Source organism: Mytilus californianus, unplaced genomic scaffold (assembly GCF_021869535.1).
Source record: "Mytilus californianus isolate M0D057914Y unplaced genomic scaffold, xbMytCali1.0.p SCAF_7, whole genome shotgun sequence".
In the NCBI taxonomy this organism is placed as follows: domain Eukaryota; kingdom Metazoa; phylum Mollusca; class Bivalvia; order Mytilida; family Mytilidae; genus Mytilus; species Mytilus californianus.
In genome coordinates this window covers 22,699,821-22,725,588 of record NW_026262723.1, presented here as the reverse complement: position 1 = coordinate 22,725,588, position 25,768 = coordinate 22,699,821, and the positions used below count along the sequence as shown (strand labels likewise).

Genomic DNA, 25,768 nt, shown 5'->3' with positions numbered 1-25,768 from the left:
AACAAAATCTTTTACTAATGATACTGGAAAGATCCTGAACAAATTTTCAGTTTTATGTGGACAAACCCAAGTAAGAAATGACCACCTCAAAGGAACATAAATAAAACCATACAAATATTACATGCATGCAGGTTCTCGGACACCATCTTGCATACTAAATACACATCATGCAGACATGCACCTAATGTGGTCCTCTTATTTTGAATTTGAGTTTTTGCTGCTATCCAAAATCAAATTTTAGAACTTATTTTATCGGAATCATTTGGCAATCCTTCCAATCTTCCAGTTCTTTACGTAAATCTTTCCAGTGTTGGAGCACACTCAACTAGCTGTGTTCCCTTATTGGATCATTTTTATACGACCGCAAAATATTTTTTTGGGATCGTATAATGGTATGATGTCGTCGTCGTCGTCGTCTGTGTCGTCGTCCGAAGACACATTGGTTTCCGGACAATAACTTTAGTTTAAGTGAATGGATCTCTATGAACCCATTTAAGAAGATTTAATACCACAAAAGGAAGGTTGGGATTGATTTTGGGGATGATGGTCCCAACCGTTTAGGAATTAGGGGCCCAAAAAGGGGCCCAAAACAAGCATTTTTCTAGTTTCAGGATAATAACTTGTGAATAAGTATTTCGATTGCTCTGAAATTGTACCACAATGTGTAATACCACAAGTAGAAGGTTGGGATTCATTTTAGGGGTTATGGGGTCAACAGTTTAGGAATTAAGGGCCAAAAACAAGCATTTTTCTAGTTTCCAGTCAATAACTTGTGTGTAAGTGTATGGATCTCTCTGACATTGTACCACAAGGTTCTATATAACAAAGGGAAGGCTGGGATTGAGTTTGGGGTTAATTGCCCCAAACATGCAGGAATTAGGGGCCAATACAGATAACAATCATTACTAACTTGGCTTTAGTGACACTGGAATGGTTTCAAATTTTGTTTCCGTATTGATTTTCAGTGGACTGTATTGAGAGCCGTGGGGCTTTTTTTTTTACTAAGATAAGCCTGTTACAATTAGAATGTAAACTAGAATCCGCTTGTATTTAATGCTTCGCTCAAACAACCGGTACGGCCCGATTTTATAGGGCAAAATTTTGCCCTGGAGATTTTACCGAGATTTGTGAACAAAGTGTAGTAGTCAGTCGAGAACCAGCTTAATCAGAATGTAGGAAACAGAGTCACAGAAAAAAGTTATGGATGAAAAGTCACAGGAAATAAAGTCTCAATAATAAAAAAAAGTATAAATTTTGGTACATACATTAATTTTTTGAATAATATACTTTTTAATCGATTTTTAGGTAGAAACATATATATGTATCTAATGTATATAAAAAGTCACAGGAAAATCATTTGAAATTGTATTTAGTTAATATCAACTGGATAGGTTTTCAAAATATTTTTAACATCATTTAATGTTAGAATACAGGGGTGTTGTATATCAATGTTTGTGTTTATTGAAATTTAATAAATTTTCCAAGATTATAAACAGAATGTTGTCCATGAAAATGTTAAGTTTTTAAAACAATTTTGCAGATGGTTACTAACTATAATTAACTGGCATCAATTTACTATTTACATTTCTTGTCAATTGTCTACTGTCTGGACAGATCATAACATTTAAAACCTTTAAAAGTATAGGTTTTTTTTAAAATAATATGTCATTTATTTACCTTTGAAATTTCCGTAGAACTGTAAAAGAAATACCATTAAACATTTCAAAAATGAACACTATTTCCTATTTGATTTGTAACATTTCTCCTACATTAATCAAATGTGTATAAGTGTTTTTCCTATTAACCATGTGATTTCTTTTCTTGTGACCTTATTTCCCCGTTTACCTACAATCAGAGCCACAAAAATGTCGACAACGATTCAGCTAGATGGTAACAAGGAATTGTAAATTTAAATATACAACTCCTTGATGGTAAAAACAAAACAAAAAAAATTAGGCTAATTAGACGAAGAACATACGATTTAGATTTTTTTCTGTTTTTAAGCATTAATGGCACAATTGCTATTGGAATGGACCCCTTTTATGCCTATATATATATATTAATAGAAATCAATAGTCAAAATCGACACCAAAGACTTTTGAAAAATTTTGTGTCAATAGCCGCTACCTGTAAAAGAAGGACAGATAACAAAATAAACGCCTTGCATAGTTATTTCCCTTTAAAAACATACGCCATATTGAAAGATCAAGCAAAATGGGACGGAAGAAAAAGAAGCAATTAAAACCTTGGTGTTGGTATCCTTTTGAAGTCAGTACCAAGTTTTCTGATAAGACTGAATATTAATTGTTATAGACTTGTCAAGTTAATATGTTTTGTTGAGCTTTACTTTCTGAGTTTCGGTACAAATGATGAAATGAAGGTCTGAAACGCATTCCATACGATCATCATTTGTACTAGTCCAAATAATTATGACGTCTTGAAAGGCTATTATATTTTTATTCTTTGACGCCTTACATCGACGATGTCATAATTATTTGGACTACATTTGTACTACTACTAGAATCTCCGACTTTAGCATAGAAATAGGCCAACACTCTCACACATCAAATATATCATGAGAACAAATATTTTTTTTTTCCAGAGTAGTTGAATAGTGCAGACAATTTGGCATTTAAAGGAAGAAATAAATTATGTAATTCCTGAGCGATTTTCTTAAATTATTTGGGAAAATACACTCCGTGATCATTGGTGATAAATTATAATTTGATAGAAGTAAACCTAAGACTGTTGAAAACATTGTCAAATTGCCATTCAAAGGAGTAAACTCAGTAAGGACCATATTTTGCCCTGATTATATAGTTCTATGTTTCAAGATTAGAAATGTTTCAAGTTGATGAAAAGACATTTTAAGAAAGTGAAAATAGACCTGATTTTGTCAAAGTTTTGTTAAAGCATTGATTTTAACATTCCAAATAGGCCAAAAAGATATCTTTGCAAAATTTGACAAAAGTACTTAAGGCGAAGTGTACGTAATTGCACGCCTCTAGCGGAATTTAGGATAAAAAACGTGCGTCGTTAGTTACGCGGGTTATCTCCCCTACTCCATGAAATAAAAATGGGCACATGAAAGAAAAATGACTTTGTGCGGTATATCATGAATCCAAACAAGTATTCATGTGCTTTCTCAAAACTTCAAAGAAATTATTATAATGACTCCAATCAGAAATCTGAGTATCCTATTGTGAGTTAGTCTGACTCTATTACCACTGTTTTTGTTTTAGACACGCAGGAGCAGGTACACTCGTGTTTATTTCAACAGAAGGTAAAAACGCCTAAACAACAAAATTATAACCAAATAAACAAATAAATCAGTGACAATTCTGCTTCTATTCGTATCAAATTCATTAAAATCAAACCAGAATTGACCCCACAATGTTTTTTGAAAAACCATAGTTTTGAATGAAATTAACAGTGTAGCGTAAAATTGTAGGTAACGAATAATTGCATATAAATTTGTGTGTTGAACAAGAAAGACGTTGGCATGTCCGTTTTTATGCAATTGAAAATTTTATGATGTTTTATATTTTATTATTTATGTAAAAAGTATAAAAGATACTAAGGGGTAATCGACTACTAGTACAACATTTATAAGCGGAAGAAAAAGCCAACAGCAAAAAAAAAAAAACCCATCAGATTCCGTCCACAAAACATTACACACTCAGAAACTAAGAATTGAGCACTATTACATTTATCTCAGAGTAAAATCTATGTCATCCAAATCTCAGTTTTCAAGGTGCAGAAAATAAACAGGTGTCTTCTATTCCTTCCGCAATTTTTGGGGAAAGTAAAATCTAAATTTAGAACCAAAGTTGAAACTGAAACTACACATGTATGATAAAAATAGAACGTGTTATTTTTTCTTTATCTTTATCTTTGCAAATTCCAATTTCGAAGGGATAGCGAAATTTGTTTTCTTTTGTTGTGCTTTTGTGTATCATTCAGCAGTAGTATAAGGTAGGGGAAGAAGGGGGAGGGGGTGAAGAAAATAAGGTCTACAATGTCGGGGCTTTTTATAACCGACTATACGATATGGATTTTTATACGACCGCAAAAAAATTTTTGTGGTCATATATTGGTATGACGTTGGCGTCGTCGTCGTCCGGCGTCGTCGTCCGAATACGCATTAGTTTTCGCACTCTAACTTTAGTTTAAGTGAATGGATCTCTATGAAATTTTACCATAAGGTTCAATACCACAAAAGGAAGGTGGGGATTGATTTTGGGGGTTATGGTACCAACAGTTAAGGAATTAGGGGCCAAAAAGGGGCCAAAAATAAGCATTTTCTAGTTTCCAGACAATAACTGTGGAACGGTGTATGGATCTCTCTGAAATTATACTACAAGTTTCCATACCACAAAGGGATGGTTAGGATTTGCTTTGGGGGGTTATTGCTCAAACCGTTTAAGAATTAGGGGCAAAAAAGGGGGAAAAACAAGGTTGTCCTCATTAATGGACAAATACTTTAGTACAAAACATAATTTAAAGCAGTGTAAGGGAGATAAATCAAATACATCATTGAAATTATCTCCCTTACACTGCTTTTAAATTATGTATAAAGTAATGGTTAATGAACAATTAAGATAATTTAAAACAGTGTAAGGGAGGTAATCCAAATACAACGTTTTGGTTACTTCCCTTACACTGCTTTTAAATTATGTTTAAAGAAATGCATATTTATTAAAGGAAGACCAGTATGGCGCATTAGATTTGTAAAATCTTTGACCACATTTATTTATTTGTTATGCCGAATCTAACCGTGTATTTAGATTTTTAATTTTGGGTCCAGTTTTCAAATTGGTCTACATTAAGGTCCAAAGGGTCCAAAATTAAACTTTGTTTGATTTTAACAAAAATTGAATACATGGGGTTCTTTGATATGCTGAATCTAAACATGTATTTAGATTTTTGATTTTTGGCCCAGTTTTCAAGTTGGTCCAAATTGGGGTCCAAAATTAAACTTTGTTTGATTTCAACAAAATTTGAATATATGGGGTTCTTTGATATGCTGAATCTTACCATGTATTTAGATTTTTTATTTGTGGACCCCGCTATCAAATTGGTTCATATTGAGGTCAAAAGGGTCCAAAATTAAACTTTGTTTGATTTCATCAAAAATTGAATTATTGGGGTTCTTTGATATGCCAAATCTAACTGTGTATTTAGATTTTTAATTTTGGGTCCCGTTTTTTAAATTGGTCTACACTAAGGTCCAAAGGGTCCAAAATTAAACTTAGTTTGATTTTAACAAAAATTGAATTCTTGGGGTTCTTTGATATGCTGAATCTAAACATGTGTTTAGATTTTTGATTATGGGCCCAGTTTTCAAGTTGGTCCAAGTTGGGGTCCAAAATTAAACTTTGTTTGATTTCAACAAAAATTGAATATATATGGGGTTCTTTGATATGCTGAATCTTACCATGTATTTAGATTTTTTATTTGTGGGCCTGCTATCAAATTGGTTGATATTGAGGTCAAAAGGGTCCAAAATTAAACTTTGTTTGATTTCATCAAAAATTGAATTATTGGGGTTCTTTGATATGCCAAATCTAACCGTGTTTTTAGATTTTTAATTTTGGGTCCTGTTTTTTAAATTGGTCTACATTAAGGTCCAAAGGGTCCAAAATTAAACTTAGTTTGATTTTAACAAAAATTGAATTCTTGGGGTACTTTGATATGCTGAATCTAAACATGTGTTTAGATTTTTGATCATGGGACCAGTTTTCAAGTTTGTCCAAGTTGGGGTCCAAAATTAAACTTTGTTTGATTTCAACAAAAATTGAATATATGGGGTTCTTTGATATGCTGAATCTAACCATGTATTTTGATTTTGGACATTGGACCATAATAGGTAAATTAAAAAAAATTGAAGTTCTTAGACCACATTCTTTCTGTGTCAGAAACCTATGCTGTGTCAAATATTTAATCACAATCCAAATTCAGAGCTGTATCAAGCTTGAATGTTGTATCCATACTTGCCCCAACTGTTCAGGGTTCGACCTCTGCGGTCGTATCAAGCTGCGCCCAGCAAAGCATTTTATTCTCATTGTTGAAGGCCGTATGGTTGCCTATAATAATTGTTTACATTCACATCATTTAAGGTAGCTAAATGTTGGACGATAAATTTTTCTTAAACTTCTGGGTCAATGTAATTTCAAATTTCAATATAAAAACTGGGAATCACGGACCTTGTTTTTTCGTAATAACACATTGAAATTAACGAAATTTGGGTTATTTTATATTGTTAATATAGGGGAAACTTAAGTTTTCCTTATTGCGAAAACATTAAACGATAGAATTGGATAAAATTCAATGAGAGAATTGCTTTTCATTAATAACTCCGAAATATCAAATAAAAATAGGGGGTCACGGGCCTTATTTTCTTGAAAAAATACCCAAAAATTTTAAATATACTTTACGACACTTAATTTTTTGATAGTCTAATCTTTAAATTTCAAGTTTTAGGTATTTTGTTGTATATTAAATGATACTTGGTAAAATATTTTTAAAACAAAAAAGTATTTTTGCAACATGATCAGAACGGACGCTCAGAAAAAGACACCCGATCTACCTTAAACTGTGGCAGATAGTTGTCTCATTTGCAATCATACCACATCTCCTTATTTTCATATTATATTAACAAAACTGCAATTCATTTGCATTATATACAGGAACAAGTTATATAAAAAAATCCGATCTGTTTTTCTTTGCTAAAATTCATATGTGGGTTCTTCTTTTGACCTTATTACAGCCATAAAAATTCTCAAGATAATATGCAGATGCAGTTTTCTTATTTTTTGGGAGTCGTGCATGTGGATATTCAACAAATAATGGTACAAGAAATTATTTCGTTTTTTACTTAAAATCTCTTTGTCGTGTAGTTAAAGAAAGGGAAAGCGATCGAGACAGGAAATTTTTAAAATAAAATTGCAGAGTTGTGTCACATTCATGTGTGTGAACCTGACAAATAAAATGGGTTTTGTGCGCAAGAACTTGAATAGTGCCGGAAATGGTGAGGATGAAAAGCTGCAGCAAATTATATTCACTTTTTATTATGCCCCCTCCGTAGCGGTGGGGGCATTAAGTTTTACCTTTGTCCGTCTGTACGTACATACGTACGTACGTCTGTCCGTACGTCCCAAAATTGGTTTCCGTTCTCTAACTTGAGTTTGCCTCACCCAAATGTTATGAAACTTGTACACAATGCTTATTACCACAAAACACAGATCAAGTTTGAATTTTGGTGGCGTCACTTTAACCGTTCTAGAGTTATGCCCCTTTATAAATGGAAAAATTGCAAAATTTTTAGTTTCCGTTCTCTAACTTAAGTTTGTCTCAACCAAATGTTATGAAACTTATACACAAGGCTTATTACCACAAAACACAGATCAAGTTTGAATTTTGGTGGCGTCACTTTAACCTTTCTAGAGTTATGCCCCTTTATAAATGGAAAAATTGCAAAATTTTTAGTTTCCGTTCTCTAACTTAAGTTTGTCTCAACCAAATGTTATGAAACTTATACACAAGGCTTATTACCACAAAACACAGATCAAGTTTGAATTTTGGTGGCGTCACTTTAACCTTTCTAGAGTTATGCCCCTTTATAAATGGAAAAATTGCAAAATTTTTAGTTTCTGTCCTCTAACTTAAGTTTGCCTCAACCAAATGTTATGAAACTTATATACAATGCTTATTATCACAAAACACAGATCAAGTTTGAATTTTGGTGGCGTCACTTTAACCGTTTAAGAGTTATGCCCTTTAAAAATGGAAAAAATTGCAAAATTTTTATTTTCTTCTTATTTAATATCAAGTTATTTTTAAAATTGGAGTTATCTTCCTTTGTCCATGATTATAGTTGAATCAACTACAATCAATGCTTTATACAATGCAATGTTTAATTTTGACTTCCACTGATAAAACACAGATCAAGTTGAATTTGGGTAGTGTCACTTTAACCATTATTGAGTTATGCCCCTTTATAAATAGAAAAATTGCTGAATTTTTAGTTTCTGTTCTCTACTTAAGTTAGCCTCAACCAAATGTTATGAGACTTACACACACAAAACTCAGATCAAGTTCAAATTTGGGTAGCGTCACTTTTACTGTTCTTCAGTTATATCCCTTTATAACTATATGATATGCAAGCGGGGGCATCATCTGTGTCCACATGTGGACACTATCCACATTTATTTAAAATACAAACATGCAGAAATAAGATTTTAAAAAAGACGTGTATACGCGATCCCAATATTATAACCGATTATTTAAATACGCATAGAATCATTCTGTCAATGCTGTGTTAAGCGGGACAATTTCAAACTTGATATTTGATTCATAATTATTAGAACAATACAATATAAAAATAAGAAGATGTGGTATGATTGCCAATGAGACAACTCTCCACAAGAGTCTGCAAATGACACAGAAATTAACAACTATAGGTCACCGTACGGCCTTCAACAATGATCAAAGCCCATAGTCAGCTATAAATACAAGCATTTCAAAAAAGATGTGGAACCCTGTCCAATTAAGAAAAGATGGAGTTAAAGTCTATACAGTAACTTTCTTTCACTTGCAGTATATTTATTTGCCAATTTGCTTTTTTTTTGGCAGCAGAAATATCCTTAAAAAATACTCAGTTTATTTCCTTATCAATTGATTACGCTTGAGCATTTGCAATAATTAGGAAAATGGGTTATAAATCATTCGTAAATATAAATCAACATGTAGACATCTTATACGTTCAGGTATTTCACATCCAATATTTTATGGTAATATTCTTTACAAAGCACAAAAATGTCGGTATTCACCCCAAAAGCTAACCAAACCTTTAAACAGACTTATTCGGAAAGGATATAGTTACGATACTGTTGTCAGGTCATTAAGGATTACATATTTTGGTATTAATATTGATTCACTCATAGGGTCTTTGCATCGGAAATAAACACTATTATTCTAAAACCAGTTGTTGGCATGATACGGGTTATGTTCTTCTCATATATTTTATGATTGTATGATACTAAACCCCTAACGGGAGGGATTGTACTTGATTTTCATATGATGAAGACATAATCTTTCAATCAGTTTAATTGAGGTCTGGAGCTGGCATGTCAGTAACTGCTAGTAGTCCTTTGTTAATTTATGTATCATTGTCTTTTTGTTTAGTTTCTTTTGTCACCTATTCTGACATTGGACTCTGACTTCTTTTAAACTGAGTTTTACTGTGCGTATTACTATGTGTTTCTTTATTTTACATTGGCTAGAGGTATAGGTGGAGGGTTGAGATCTCACAAAACATGTTTAACCCCGCCGCATTTTTGCGCCTGTCCCAAGTCATGAGCCTCTGGCCTTTGTTAGTCTTGTATGTTTTTTATGCCCCCACCGTACCGGAGGGGGCATTAAGTTTTACCCTTGTCCGTCTGTACGTACGTACGTACGTACGTACGTCCCGAAATTGGTTTCCGTTCTCTAACTTGAGTTTGCCTCAACCAAATGTTATGAAACTTATACACAATGCTTATTACCACAAAACACAGATCAAGTTTGAATTTTGGTGGCGTCACTTTAACCGATCTAGAGTTATGCCCCTTTATAAAAGGAAATATTGCAAAATTTTTAGTTTCCGTTCTCTAACTTAAGTTTGCCTCAACCAAATGTTATGAAACTTATACACAATGCTTACTACCACAAAACACAGATCAAGTTTGAATTTTGGTGGCGTCACTTTAACAGATCTAGAGTTATGCCCCTTTATAAAAGGAAAAATTGCAAAATTTTTATTTTCTTCTAAATATCAAGTTTATATAATGTATTTTTAAAATTGGAGTTATCTTCCTTTGACCATGATTATAGTTGAATCAACTACAATCAATGCTTTATACAATGCAATGTTTAATTTTGACTACCACTGATAAAACACAGATCAAGTTGAATTTGGGTAGTGTCACTTTAACCATTATTGAGTTATGCTTTATAAATAGAAAGATTGCAAAATTTTTTAGTTTCCATTCTGTAACTGAAGTTTTCCCCAGCCAAACATTGTGAAACCTATACACAATATTCATTCCAACAAAACTCAGTAAAGATCAAGTACATTTTTTTTGTTTCAGTTCTCTAACTTGAGTTTGCCTCAACCAAATGTTATGAAACTTATACACAATGCTAATTACTACATAATACAGATTAAGTACGAAATTAGGTGGCAACACTTTTACCATTCTAGAGTTATGTCCCTTTATAACTATATGATATGCAAGTGGGGGCATCATCTGTGTCCACATGTGGACACTATCCACATTTATTTTAATTTTAGTTCATTTATATGTTTTGGAGTTTAGTGTGACGTCCATTTTCACTGAACTAGTACACAATTTTATTTAGGGGCCAGCTGAGGACCACCTCCGGGTGCGGGATTTTCTCGCTGCGTTGAAGACCCATTGGTGGCCTTCGGCTGTTGTCTGCTCTGTGGTCGGGTTGTTGTCTCTTTGACATATTCCCCATTTCCATTCTCAATTTTATACACACTCAGGATTTTGTTACGACACTGTACGGTATAATAGCGTTATATAGAGTAGAAATTGTGATGACGTTACAGTAGACATCAATAACGTCGCCGAATGTTTTTTTATTCTTTCCGCTAAAAGTCAAACTTCCACAGGATATAGCTTGAAAACTAGCTTGGTTGCTAAGGACTTTCTTTGCACCAATGGGTTCGTCGTTCATTTTTGAATGGCATATCGATTTTTAAAAAAATTCTGTGGACCAACGAATTAGAAAATCTGGATAAAGTAAAAATATCTGCCGATTTTTATGATTTTCCCTATATATCCTTTGTATTTTTGGCGTATCATGCTGTTAATTTCAACAGCTTGTATCTGAAAAACGAAAACGGTTACCCCCTTTTTTTATTTTATTGTCTGATGTATTTTTACAAGCAGAATCCACATGTAAAATTAAAAAAAATTCCGTGGAGTAGTTAATTACGTACACTTCGCCTTAAGTCAGATATGTAAAATGTTATAACAAACATTATATAATTTTAAAAAAAAACATTATATTAAAAGATTTTTTTTGTTGACGCATGCGCTCTATGGTTCCTGTTTAAAAAATCAATGGAAATTTGCCCGTTTTCACTGAATTTTCATGGAAAATCAAAATGAGTGCTGTTTGCATATTATTTCCTGCTTTTTTCTGGGGACCAGTATACCACTAGTTAAAGTGCTCCCAAATAGGATCCTTTTTGGTTTAAAGGAATACAGGAGAAGAAACCAAAAAGACTGAAAAATTATTTACAAATCAGGGGTTAAGAAATTTTGTTATAGCTCACTAGTGCAGGGCTAATTGGAAGCAGGATTTTACTAGCCCTGTTGGAAGAACTACTAACCCAACAAAAATGACCTACTAGCCCGAGTTTGCCTTACAAATTCAGTTTGCTGCAATATACAATGAATTCTATAAAAAAATATCCAATTAGCAGATATATTCAATAAATCGATAATTGAATATTCATTGAATATACTGTTATAATGAGTTGACCAAATTCCGAGATGGTACAAGTCTTGACCAGTGCTACATGTATACATGGTTATATAAAAGGATTGGAGTAATTTTTATCAGATATATCATCACATTTAATTTGTGTAAAAGAAATATCAGCTGGTTATATGTAATGCTTATATTTGTTTTCAGTTTTAAAATTCTATTTATTAAAATAAATCAAATGACCTCAAATATTTATGTGAATAAATATCACCATCCATAGTTTGTGTCTTTTATAACTGTTTTATAAACGAAGTACAGTAATATCCATATTTACATGATTTACATTTATCACAGGTAAGCTAATTGTGGGCTATAAATAGATTACAAACTGAGCACAGTCTCTAAATTGAAATTGTATTTGTTATTTATTTTATTTCTTTAAAAATCGAATTTATTTGAGTATCAATGAAGATAATCATGATTGATGAAATATTATTGCATCAAATTCTGGGAATCCCTGATGACGTAGTCGAATCTGATTGGCTAAGAGCCTAAGATAGAATAGTGATGAGGGGATTTTCAACTTTCTATTTTGGAAACGCCAAGAATTTTTTGTTACTTGTCCGTTGGGCATATTGGGTTACAAGTTTTGGTTGCCCAAGGTCTAAATGCTGTAGTCCCGGGCGTCAGGCTAGTGGATTTTTTAATCCCTGCAAATATAAGAATAAAAAGATGTTGTATGATTGCCAATGAGACATGTCCATTGAGAAAAGAAAAGTTTTAAATCACAAATTAATTTTTTTCACCTAAAGATACAAGGTTGGATGAATGGAATCTGGGTCTGTTCGCTCCCATTGGCTTTCATGTTTGCCCCCTTTCACGTTCACACCCTTTTAATTGGTTTTGTGTTGGAATACATTTGTAATCATGTTTAAGGTGGTATGGGAGTATCAATAAAAAATTTGTAAGGGTTCTGCGGAACCCAGTGTCTCGCCTACTTTTGCTGTTAATCGAAGGCTCAACAAAATGAGGAAAAAAATCAATAAAAATATTCCTTTAGATAAGTACTATCTTTTGATTGTAAGAAGCTTCTGTCAAAGTTTGGTATAAATCCAGGATAGTTTATGAATCTAATAAATGTTTTAAAAACTTTAACTGCAGACTGTATTTATATAATTAATGTTAACTGGAAGAAAAACTAAGTCATTTATAAGTTAAATACGGATAAACAGGTACAAAATTTTAACAAAATTTTCTTCTAGATACTAGCTTTTGATCATAAACAAGCTTCTGTCCAAGTTTGGTACAAATCCAGGATAGTTTGAGAAAGTTATTAAAATTTTAAAAACTTTAACCACAGAGTGAATGTAATGTTTCCCAGCAGAAAAACTAAGTCCATTTACAAGTAAAATACGGAAAAACAGGAATTTTATTTTTACAAAATTTACTTCTGGATACTATCTTATGATCATAAACAAGCTTCTGTCCAAGTTTGGTAGAAATCCAGGATAGTTTAAGAAAGTTATTAAAATTTCAAAAACTTTAACCACAGAGTGAATATTTGTGGACGACGACGACGCCGACAGAATGTAGGATCGCTATGTCTCGCTTTTTCAACTAAAGTCGAAAGGCTCGACAAAAAAGATAGAATATGTTTATACTTTGCCAAAATGTAGTATATATTGTGATATGTTCAAAAATATAATAAAAATGATAGGTCACCAAGCATTTTTTCAAGCTACAGGGTTGTGACAAAATGACACATTTTGTAATAATTATACAGGAAAAAAACATCATTATGTGATTAGAAGCTAAACTAAATGATAGAATTGTAAAATAAAATACGAGAAGATAGCTTTTAGAAAATGCTTTGAGAATATCAAAAGAAAAGATAGGGTCACCGAATGCTTTTTTCGGCTAAAATATAAAATAGCAAAATTTCATGTAGATTCCTTCAGAAAATACACTATATCAGAGTTACCTCCCCTTAAAATGCCAATTTAAAAACATTAAAGATCAAGCAAAAATAATCTTTAACTTGGGAAAATATTAATATTTATAAGTTAAAATCTTACAATATTGTTCTTTTAAATGAAAATTCACCTTAGTTATCTGCATTCCTCTTCAAATTTTGCTGACTTGATTGTAAATCTGGACCTTAGGTTCTCTGTTATTTACAATCCAAGATGGCAAAAACACCCATACTAACTTAAGTTAGTGTATTGCTATAAATGAGTTTTTTTTTATTGTTTCCTCAAAAACGTAAACAGGTTTGTTTTAGTGTTTTATTATTTATTATGATGAAATTAATCATGAATAAAAGATTGTCATGAAGATGAGGCAAAGTTCATTCATCTAAATTGTTCTAATACTTGTATTAAAAAGAAAGGCAGAAGATACCAAATCTTCATGGAGTTTACTCATACCTTGAGCTAACTACATGCAGTATTAACATTAAAGCTAGTTATAACAACAAGTATGACTTTCAAACACAGAACAATAATACCAAATTTGGCCTTGCAAAAACCAAGGATTTGTATAGTTATAAATACCAATAAACAGCTAGTATAAATCATACATAATTAACATTAATAACTAATCATCAAATCACCAAAGAAATATTTCGTTTAAAAATTCCCAAAATTTTAATAATGAAACTTAAATATTTTGATAAATTCATCTTAAACATCTAATAATTCAACTTTATTTGAATAAAAATAGGTGCGAACGAACACCAGGGGGCGAACATGTATTTGGAGCGAACGGACCTGATACCGGATGAATGTCCCCCATGAAACACCAAACGAAATTAAATGAACTCAGACTCTTTTGAAGTTTGTCTGGCCTTTATGTTTAATGAGTTTATTTTTCTTTTTCTTTGTGTGATATTATAAAATATATTCAATACTTTATTCTCATTGAAATTGATATCCCTATTAAAGATATTAATTATTTTGTCAGTATTATATTTTGCATTACGATTCCTTGACCATGTATTAGGTATTGTAACAGAGAGTTTGACGATGAGAAGATACTTATACAGCACCAGAAAGCCAAGCATTTCAAGTGTCATATTTGTCATAAAAAATTATACACAGGACCTGGTCTTTCAATTCATTGTATGCAGGTAAGTTACATCAAATATCTCTAGCAAACGATCTGTTGAAATCTGTGAAGAATTCAATTTGTCAGACCTTCTGGCTGATACAACATTTTTCTAAGTTAAGTTCATCATCAAATACTGCAGATATCCCCATCCTCATCAGATCCGATTATTATAGGTCTCTTGATTTGCTAAAAGTCTGCTAGGAATATGTACAGACCTTTTCTACATGTAGCTATTATGTATATTGGTCCATTTGGAATTTTGGAAATTTGTGTCAACAGACCCAGTGTTTTCCCCATAAATTTCATATAGATGATGATCCTGAGAAACAATGAATTTTGAAATACCATCTTGTTTCTAGAAATTATAGCATCACATCCATAACACAATCTATGGAAAAACCCTTTTCAGATGCATGTAGCATCACTGCATGAGTCAAAATGGTCAATTTTCAAAATTATTGATAATTTCAATATTTGATACCGACTAGACAGGGCGCATGTACACTTGGCTCCAAATTCAGAAAAAAGGAGCAGTAGTTGAAAGGCACTTTTCTCTCCTACTAACCACCCATAGTTCATTGTGATGCTTTATGTTTCAGTAACAAGATGACATTTAAAATTTCTGGGCCGGAAGAATGCTTTTTTTTAAATTAAAAAAAAATGCAGTTTTTGGTCCAGATCTCTAGTTTCAAAATATAGGCCTTATAAATACATAGTAAGCAAGCATTTTAAAAAAAGATGTAACTTGTTACTTTTACAAGATGACTACATGCACAGCTTTATTTAGGTACACAAAGAAAAAATAGATAAAGTTCCCAATGCATTACCAGGAAGACAGAATACAGAGATAGAAATATATGGTATGGAAGGAATACCTGAGGAAGATCTTCAACAACATGAAAAACAAAAACTAGGTAATGAAATAGCAAAATTAAGAGATATATTAATTATTTGATTTTGATATTGGATAACAAATTTTGGGAAATACAGGATAAATGTACCTTTAAAGTTTTTTTTGGTGTGTAAAATGTTCAATTTTGTTGGATGTTGTTTCATTGACATATTCAATAATTCCCAACCGTTTTTATTATGCCCCCGCCGTAGCGGTGGGGACATTAAGTTTTACCCATGTCTGTTGGTCCGTACGTCCCAAAATTGGTTTCCGTTTTCTAACAAGTTTGCCTCAACCAAATGTTATGAAACTTATACACAATGCTTATTACCACAAGACACAGATCAAGCTAGAATTTTGGTGGCGTCACTTTTGCCATTCTGAGTGATGCCCCTTTACAAATGGAAAAATTGCTGAATTTTTTGTTTCTGTTCTCTAACTTTAGTTTGCCTCAACCAAATGTTATGAAACTTATACACAATGCTTATTACCACAAAACTCAGATCAAATACAAATTTGGGTAGCGTCTCTTTTACTGTTCTTTATAACATTATATGCCAGCGGGGTATCATCTGTGTCTCATGGACACATTCCCCATTTATTTCAGTAGGAATATAGAAAAAAAATCACTATTTTCTGGAATATTTAGTTTGAAACTTTTTTTAGAACAATTGATATTGGGAACCCCATAGACAAGGCTTGTAACTTTTAAGGACCTACACAACTGATTATTGATAGCGACATTATCAATTCGATATGTTGGAAATGTCTGATATTTTTCCCACTGGAATTGATGCACACCAAATTTTTTAATCAACCCTTTTTGTTCAAGGTATCTGAGTTAGTCTTCATGGTTTATGATAATTTTATATAAAAGTAAGGAAATGTGATATGATTGCCAATGAGACAACTATCCACCAGAGTTTAAAGGAAGTGGATGTAAGCAATTATAGGCCATTATTATGCAGCCTTCAACAATGAGAAAACCCAATAGTGTATAGTAATCTATAAAAGATTCAGACATGAAAAATTTGAAACAATGCTTACAAGAAAACTCGCTGCTTGATCTATAACAAAACAATTTACAAAAGGCAAATTTGACAGATTTTAAACCAACTGCAACCTCGAAACTACAGGCTCCTGAATTGTGACAAGCACATAAAGAATGTAGAGGGGTTAAACATGTTTGTGAGAACTAATGTTTTTTTTTCTTCCTGCAGACCACCCAGCTAAAAGGTTAAAAGATGACAGTGATGACGATGACAGCAATAGTGGCTTTCCTACAACTAGCACTAGTAATAACATGCCACCGATGCCACCTGTACCAATGCCACCATTTGGTATGCCAGGGCCAGGAATGCCTCCTATGCCACCAGGGCCTATGGGTCCTGGGCCAATGATGGGGCATATGGGTCCAATGGGACACCACATGGGTGGACCAATGCCTCCTATGGGTAGGTTGAAACTAAGAAATTGTTAATACTATTTGTTTTAGAATCAAAGCTAAAAATATCAAAAAAAGATTTAGTCTAAGGAAGATTTGCATTGCCTGATGTCTCCAAAAGAAGAATCTATGCAAGACTGTGGAATACTGTCAACCCATTATCAAGAAAATGGGAATTAACAAACTGATTTAAGACAAAATGGCCATGTCCATGTTTTGGTATGGGAAACCGCAATGTTCTCTATGTCTAAATTTAGAAGTTCGGTTGAATTTTGTCAAGGTGTTTACAATGAGTTGTGGATAAACAATGTGAGACACAGATCATGATCCAAGACAACAGAAGTGATCCTGATGTGTTGCTACAGATTTGTTGTCAGGTGACACAAAAATATACAGTATATAGTCTTGAGTTTGACTTGCAAAGAAAAAATCCAGAGACTGACATGTACATATAAATGTAATATTAGCAATTGAAAATCAAAGAATCATATGTGAAGGAATGCAAAAATATTTTACAAATATGTCATACTTATATTGCAGAGAAATTAATAGGTTTTTTTTTTGAAAGGTTTGAAATATGCGAACTTTTAGGAGCTAAATAAATATGTTTTCGTACTTCATCTTTTTGTGATATAAATTATGTTTACACTATGATATCAAAGAACTTTCTGATAAGATTAACAAAATTTGCTGTCTGGCTCTGTTTATATATTTTTACATTGATATGTTACCATTTGCTCAATATTCCTCCCAAGTATAAAAGCTCAGAAGTATAAAGCTGAACTTTTTTGCGTTTCAATGAAGAATTTTTACACAATCTGACCTTTTCTTCTAGCTTAATAACAGCAAAAAAAATTCTGGTAAGAGCTACTCCAGTAAAAAAACAACACCTGAGGGGGCTTACTTTGGTGTATGACCACCTGCATTTAGAACTATCTTTTCATTAAACCTAATAATACAAATAAGGAAAATACCCCCCCGCAAGGTTTCCAACCCCTTTTGATTATTTCTTGGACAAGCTTGTAGCACTTGCCACTGTAGAGATGAGTGGCCAAGTCTTGAGAAAATGGAATCTTTTTATGCCCCCGCCGTAGCGGTGGGGGCATTAAGTTTTACCCTTGTTCGTCTGTACGTACGTTCGTCCGTACATCCCAAAATTGGTTTCTGTTCGCTAACTTGAGTTTGCCTCAACCAAATGTTATGAATCTTATACACAATGCTTATTACCACAATATACAGATCAAGTTTGAATTTTGGTGGTGTCACTTTAACCGTTCTAGAGTTATGCCCCTTTTGTAAATGGAAAAAATGCAAATTTTTTATTTATAGGTAATTTTACCAGTGTTTTTTAAATATTTTAATGAATACATATGTTTATTCATTGCAGGCATGGGGCCAATGGGGTAAGTAATTTTATAACTGATCAAATATCCTTGTTTTTTGCATAAATTGTTGCAATGCATTAAGTTTTACTAAGCAAGTGTATTGTCCACTTCCATTAAGTACCAAAATTATTCTGAAGAAGTATTGATATGAAAATAAGAAGATGTGGTAGTATTGCCAATGAGACAACTATCAACCAAAGAATGTAGATGTAATCAACTATATGTCAACCTACAATCTTCAATAATGAGCAAAACCTATGCCTTATAGTAAGCTATAAAAGGCCCAGAAATGACATAGAAATTGAGAAACCACCAACTTGAATTATATACAAACAATTAACAAAAACTAAATATTAACCAGTAACCAATGACAACCAATGAATTGAACACTCCTGACTTGAGACATGAAAACAAACTGTAAAGATCAGTTGAAAAAGGATTGACTCATCAGAAAAACACAAAGCACAAACAACAACAAAGTTGACTTATCAATCTCATTTTCAGTATGCCACCCAGACACCATCCAGGGATGCCAATGCCACCAAGGCCACCACCATTCATGCATGGAGGCCCACCACCAGGTCCCATGATGGGAGGACCAAGCATGCCAATGTCAGCTCCATCTAAGCCATTATTCCCATCAGCTGTTCAGGTATAAAATATGTTAGGAAAACAACTAGTATTTTAAGTTGGTGCTGATCATCTTGAAACTTTTGTGATTTGTTGATTAAGATAGGATCTATTTTTTTCAAGAATAAATGTATTGCAATGCTTGATGAATTGAAAATTTCATTTTAAAGATATCACAGTTAATTATGATTAGAAAAAAATGTCAAATAAATGCCCTTGAATCATACAGAAAATGGAAACTTGCATTGGTCATCCATGTTTTTGAGAGAGAACAAAACTGAATGTTTGATGCTAAAAATGGTTTCACATAATCAGTTAATTGAGAAGAAAAATAATAAACAAAAAAACTGTGTGCAGATCCCGATTTCAGTCAATATGAAAAGCACTGGTCTAGGTTTCTCACTAAGGAATTTTTGAAGTAGGGTCCTGGCACTCAGCAATTTTGGCTATGGCAGGTCCAAGCGTGTGAAAGATCAATTTAATTGCTATAGAATTTATTATTTTAGTCCCCATGGCAAAAAGAGCAAGGAAATGACAATATATTTAGATTATTTTTAAACTTTTGTTATACAATGATCTTTTGATATAAAATGATGATATATGCTCAGTTGATACAACATTTCATAATCTTTATGCTTCTTTGGACTCACCAGTTTTTGAAAAAATGAGTCCCGACTCAAGGATTCATGGACTCAAATTGGTGAGACAGTAATTCTGACTGGACAATGAGAAGCAAAATGACTGTTGTTCAGATGTTGAGAAGATGTTGGCCATTGGTTCAGTAATATTGATTATGCATTGTACAAACAAATTGTGACTTTTTTCAGTTTTAGCTGGTAAAATTGTATTCTATCTGGCTTTTCACTTTATATTAAGTTTCCAGCATCAGTATTGTTCTTTCTTTATTTACAGACATCAACTGCTCCATCATCAGTCTCATTATCACATTCATCCAACCCTGTAACATCATCTGGTCCCTTGTTCAAGACGGCACCAGCTACAAGCAGTGCACCACCCAAGCCTACATTCCCATCAGCAGCAGCAGTTTCAGCCTCTCCACCATCAAGTGCAACTATCACTGGAGCACCACAGATTAAAAAACCAGAATCTAGTTCAGGTTTGACCTCAAAACTAATGCATCCAGACGAGGATATATCTCTGGTAAGTAAATGATCTAAGGTTTTACCATACTGCAGGTAGGAGAAATCATTGAATTTTCACATATCTATTTTGTCCTTTTACTATAAATACATTAAATGTTAGTATGTTAAAAAAGTCTGTTTACCAAAATCAACTTTACAAATTAAGTTCTTTTAAAATAGTCAGTGCAAATCTAGAGAGGTACTTGAGTGAAAGAAAAAAGAAACAATCAGAAGGAGAATCCAAATTAGACAGATCCATTAATCTGTGTAGACAGTGACAACGTGTATGCAATTAGAACTCACATTTAAATCTGTAGCAATTAATGCATTATGAAAGATCTTTTTTTTTTACCTGGCTTGAGAAAGAAATGATATTTTACAAAGTAAGAATATTTTCCCCTTTAACCTCATAGTTACCTATATATGATTGGATGTTATACTAACACAATGCTTGTGAAAACCAATTTTAAACTTGCAACTAGTTAATTCAGTTTTAATTTCACCATTAGCAGGTTTAACTATTGGTAGATATTAAAATCAGTATTACTCAGGTGACTTTACTTTAGAACTTCAGATTTCAACAACTGATTTGTATAGAACAGCTTTTAAAAATTAAAAATCAGACATTTATAAACACATGTATGGTATATGCTCTTAATCAGTAGTTTGAAGTAGTTCAATTAGTTTAATAAAAAAGTAAGGATTTTGCAGTCTTTTAACAGTTAATTTGATTAACATAGACATTATTGTTTATTGTGTAAATAGTGATGATGCCAAACTCTAATGCTTAGTATACATAGTACATGCATGATAATGGCTTGTGTTAATTAAGGAATTTGAAAAATAATCTACAATGCACCCACAGTTTTTGCATTTGTCTTGTTCATAAATTTTCACAGTTTATGCAAGAGATCCTGGTTATGATTGACAATAAGATTTAAAATCTCACATTGTATAATAAAGTTTCATGACATAAGACATTAAAGGGGATAGGATTCTCCCTGTACATTTTTTTGTAGTATTATATTTTGGTTTGGATTCAAAACTTTATAACCCTCTTTTAGATTTGGTTTAGTGTTTCATTTTGTCAGTCAACCCTTCATTTTTGTCTCGCCTGCGGTGAATGTTTTGGAAAGCGAAACATAGGTGTTGCTTTCCTGCGGCAATGGCGGAGGATGCATCAACAAATCTTAAGTATTCTGCTTAAGTCAGTTTGATAGGAACTACTTGTGATAGATCAATGATATTTTTTATAAAGTTGCATTACTATCACAGTGATCTGGAAGGATTTATTCTCTATGGGCCCAGGGCCCCCCAAAAATAAATTCAATGGGCCATTTTTAGAATTAATGGGCCATGTTGTCAAATGAGTGGGCCATTCGTTTACAATTAAATAAAAAATAAAAAAAAGTGTATATTTCACTTTACTTACAAGTATGATTCTAATTAATATCATGGATATTGTTCCTGTGATTTTGTAATTTCAATTTCAATGAATATACAATAACTTCTTCCAAACCGGGTAATATTTACGATAACCTTTATTTACAATGTTAAAACTGGTACTGTTCCCTTGTTCATGTTCATGGTTTTTTTACATTGAATTTGGGTCTTCGTCGATACCATACTTATTCCAGACGTTCCGTATTAGAGGACATTTCTGGCATTTCCTCTGCACTTGTATTATTATTACTTTATCACGATGACAATAATAACAGTAGAGAGCAACGTTAATTGATAAGACATAACAACAATTCGCTGAAGGCATCATAGTTTACAAAATGTCAAAACGAGCAAAAAACCAAAAAAATTGACAAGGACAGTTAAGCCCCTTTTATGGAGACAAATACTATACTATTCATAAAAAGGATTTTGGGTTTTTCAATCGAAATAATAGCAAGCTTACTTAAAAGATTATAATTAGAGAAGAATTCTCGCCTGTACTAGCCAATTTTCACAAATTTAAAGTTGTTTATAAAAAATTATATCATGAATAATGGTTAATTACGTTTTTTGGGTAATCAGTCATACCGCATGTTGCTATTATTACCATAGGATAACACCCGAGACGTCCCAAAAATATATAGGTGCTCCTATCATTGGAGTAAACACTACACAGTTGTGTACTCGCACATGGCAGCACGAAATACGATCGGAAATCCATTTGCCGATATCTCAACGTTTCAAAACGAAGTGAAAATATCATGCGCCACGTGGGCGCTTACATTTGTCACTCTATGCGCCATTTCTGGTCGATAAGCGCAATTGGCGAAAGGCGCACGTCCTTCCCGATCACTGCTATCAGTACATATCAGTTTGATGACTATTTCAAGGCCCTGCCCCTAGGTCGTGGTCCAGTCAGTGGCGGATCCAGAAATTTTCATAAGGGGGGCCTGCACCAGTCATGCTTCAGTGATTCCCTAAATAATCACCAAATTTTTCCCACAAAAGGAGGGCCTGGACACCCTGGGCCCCCCTTAAATCCGCCTCTGGTCCAGTGATTGAATTGATCAGCAATGTTGCTGTTCATCAGATTGTCTTTTTTCCGAATTTTCTGACAACAGGCAAGACATATCTCGGTGTCAATAGTTTATTTTATTTATTTAAAGTATCTTTCTAGTTAGTCTTGAAAAATGTCTGCATGGTGAGTTTTTTCTATTTTAAAGACTTTGTTAATAATGACACCTTCAGCTTCACTAAATTCTATCCTATAGCCCTGTTTTCAATATTAGTTCATGGATGTATTCAGGTCCATTGTCTATGCATGTTTATCTACATTGTAAAAATTGAAGAAGAGTATCAAATCTAATCAAACCAAGGTGTGACTGAAGTTTTGAAAATAAACTGATGGCATCTCATATCAAATCATCACCAATCTCCCTATTTCACAGACATTCATTCAACACCAGCAACAGGAAATTTCAATCGATATATCTTGCATATCCTGTAGAAACATGGAGTTTATAAGAGCATCACTTACACGTAGTTACATTTTTTTCCATTTATATCCTTAAATTTGTTAATACACCAGTAATTAATTTGTGGGATGTGTTTTTTATCTTGTTATTTACAGGAAGAAAAAAGAGCAAGCATGCCCAGATATCAGAGTATGATGAACCCTGGAAAACAGCAACAGCCACAAGGTATGTGTCAACCTTCAGAACTAAGAGTGCCTGAGGACATTTCTTATTCTTCAATAATTTGCATTTTAATTTTCAAACGATATTGGTCCCATTGTCACAAACTTTTGTAAAAGTAGTCAGTTCTTCGTAAGTTGCTTCATAAGCTTTTTGGAGGACTGTGAGCTTTTGAAGTTTTCTATAAAAAGACTATAAAAACACTTACAGCAGAAGCTATTCATTGTTACAAACTTTTGTTAAAGTAGTCAGTTCTTGGAAGGTTGCTTTATAAGCTTTTTAGAGGATTGTCAACTGTTCCAATCTGAGTAAAATATTGTCAGATTTTCTGATAGATAAACATTAGAAATAAGACTGCTTTTTGAAATCAAAAATTGTAACAGGCAGAATTTGCATAAATCTTCAATGGTAAAAGAGGTGGGATTTGCATAGATCTATAATGGAAAAAGTGGTGGGAGAGAGTTCAGTATCACATTAATGAAATATATTCTAACTGGATAAGAGCTAAATTTTTGGATTCCTGATGAGAATTATTCAATAAATCGAACATTTAAGTTTATATGCTTTTAACCTTTTATTTTAAGTTAAGAATATACAATAATTATGGTTGATTTTGTTGTAGGAATGCTTTTAACCTTTTATTTTTCATTAAGAATATACAATTATTCAGGTTGATTGTGTTGTAGGTATGATGGGGATGTCTTCTAACAATATGTACAATCAAGGTGGATATGGACCTCCACCTGGTGGCAATAGACGATACTGAAATCATGGATTATCCACAGAAACTAGTGCATCATCTTTTTATCGGTTTTAAATGTTGTTCTTTTATTTATATTTTATAGAAATGTAATATTGTGTTGAATAATGGGACAAAAGCTGGAAATGTGATGCTATACATGCCTGTTTATAAACAGGTAAGCACAAAGTCACATGTTGTTATTAAACTCACATTGTTCCACAGACTCCCATGATAATTATAACTGGTAAGTGAAATCAAATAAAAGAGGTCAATTATCTCTACGGACATGTAAGGTTTGTAATTTTATTGTATTTGTACATTATGGAAAATTGTCAAATATTTCCTTTTAATAAAGATCTTACATTGTTATGACATTTATATAGAGATTTTAGTATTTATTGAACTACTGTGGTGTTTATACATTTGCAGTATAACTTAATATCCAATATTGATATAAACCTGTAACCAAAGCAGATAGATCATGCTTTTTATCAAACATGAGTGTTTAAGAATTGCTATTCTTGATTATTTATCCACCTTACAAATTATAAAAAAATATTGCTGAGGATAAGTAGAAAATTCACCTGGATTATGAATATCTCAAACTCTACAGGATGAAAGAAAAAATAGAATGTCAAATATTGCTATAAAAAGTGTATGGAAATTCTAATCTAAATGATCAATAATGCTTTAAGAACTTGTTAAATGGTTGAAAATAATTGATAAAATTTTGCTACTCAATAAATTTTTTAAAGAAGATCTGATATATTAATTAAAAGATTATGCAATTCCATGCCAACAAAGAATTCAATCTCTGTCCAATCAGGATAGAGGTGATAGCAAATTGTGATATTATATTAATTAGGTGTATTTGTTAAAAAATAAAATTCTTTAAACAGCTTTGTGACTATCTTGCTTTGAAATTTGAGGACAAAATCAAAAAATTTTAAATATTAAAATTAAATAAATTTTAAGAAAAATCAAAATGAAAATTTTTGTGTTAAAAACACTCCTAGAGCTAGGTAATAGAAACACCTGTGATCAGGATGGAACCACATTCAAAATGCTTGTTCAGGCTGTTTATTTACAAAATTTTTAATACCAAAAATGTTTTGATAGTATCCAGTTGTTGTAAAAAGTGAATGTAACTTCTAGTAAAAAAGAAAGACTACTCTTAAGATTATTTAAACGGCCTGAACAAGGCATGCACTAAAGGCAAGTGGTGTCACAGTATATTCTACTGTTGGGCTGTTCTTGCCCCCAACATTATGTTGGTGACTTTTTATATTTATTCTGAGGGTAACATGTAAGACAAGGCAGTATTTTTTACAAGGCAAGTGCTTGTCACAGTGATTCTTGTCACTGTTGGGCCATTTAAGGGTCCCCAACATTTGTTTGCTGATGTTGGTGACAATTTTTTTAAAAACAATTTTGGCTGTAAAGTTAGAAGATAACAAGAGAAGACAAATAAGGCAAGTAAATTACTTGTCACAGTAAAATTAGTTTACTGTTGGGTCAAAAGACCCCCAACAATATGTTGGCGACAAAATTATTGTTTCTGTTCAAATAATGCAATTTATTAATTTTTTTTTAAAGATAATTATGGTCACAGTGTATTTGCACTGTTGGGTATTTTTGCCCCTAACAAATTGTTGGTGATCAAAATTTTTTTTTCGTTCAAATTTTTGGTGAATTTTCAGGTCACAGTGTATTTCACTGTTGGGTTATTTTTGCCCCCAACTTTAAGTTGGTGACCATTTTGATTGAGTATTTTTGTGCATGAACT

At 32.6% G+C, this 25,768-nt stretch overlaps 1 protein-coding gene across 1 annotated transcript; it reads left to right on the top strand.

Moving 5' to 3' along the window:
• The first annotated feature begins 2,169 nt into the window (after positions 1–2,169).
• On the top strand, positions 2,170–24,360 carry LOC127710213 (BUB3-interacting and GLEBS motif-containing protein ZNF207-like). Its single transcript, XM_052215973.1, has 9 exons — positions 2,170–2,255; positions 14,503–14,629; positions 15,398–15,524; positions 16,723–16,956; positions 18,334–18,349; positions 18,836–18,983; positions 19,874–20,122; positions 23,177–23,246; positions 23,927–24,360. Exons 1-9 carry the CDS (start codon positions 2,215–2,217, stop codon positions 24,004–24,006), a joined length of 1,092 nt encoding a protein of 363 aa, XP_052071933.1. The 5' UTR covers positions 2,170–2,214; the 3' UTR covers positions 24,007–24,360.
• The last annotated feature ends 1,408 nt before the right edge of the window (positions 24,361–25,768 follow it).

What these genes read in the sequence shown, in the direction of transcription:
- LOC127710213 (XM_052215973.1), top strand. Translation starts at nt 2,215, where the DNA reads ATGGGACGGAAGAAAAAGAAGCAATTAAAACCTTGGTGTTG. An exon ending in TTTCAATTCATTGTATGCAG is followed by an intron (nt 14,630 to 15,397) that starts GTAAGTTACATC and finishes AGCTTTATTTAG; the next exon opens with GTACACAAAGAAAAAATAGA. An exon ending in AAAACAGCAACAGCCACAAG is followed by an intron (nt 23,247 to 23,926) that starts GTATGTGTCAAC and finishes ATTGTGTTGTAG; the next exon opens with GTATGATGGGGATGTCTTCT.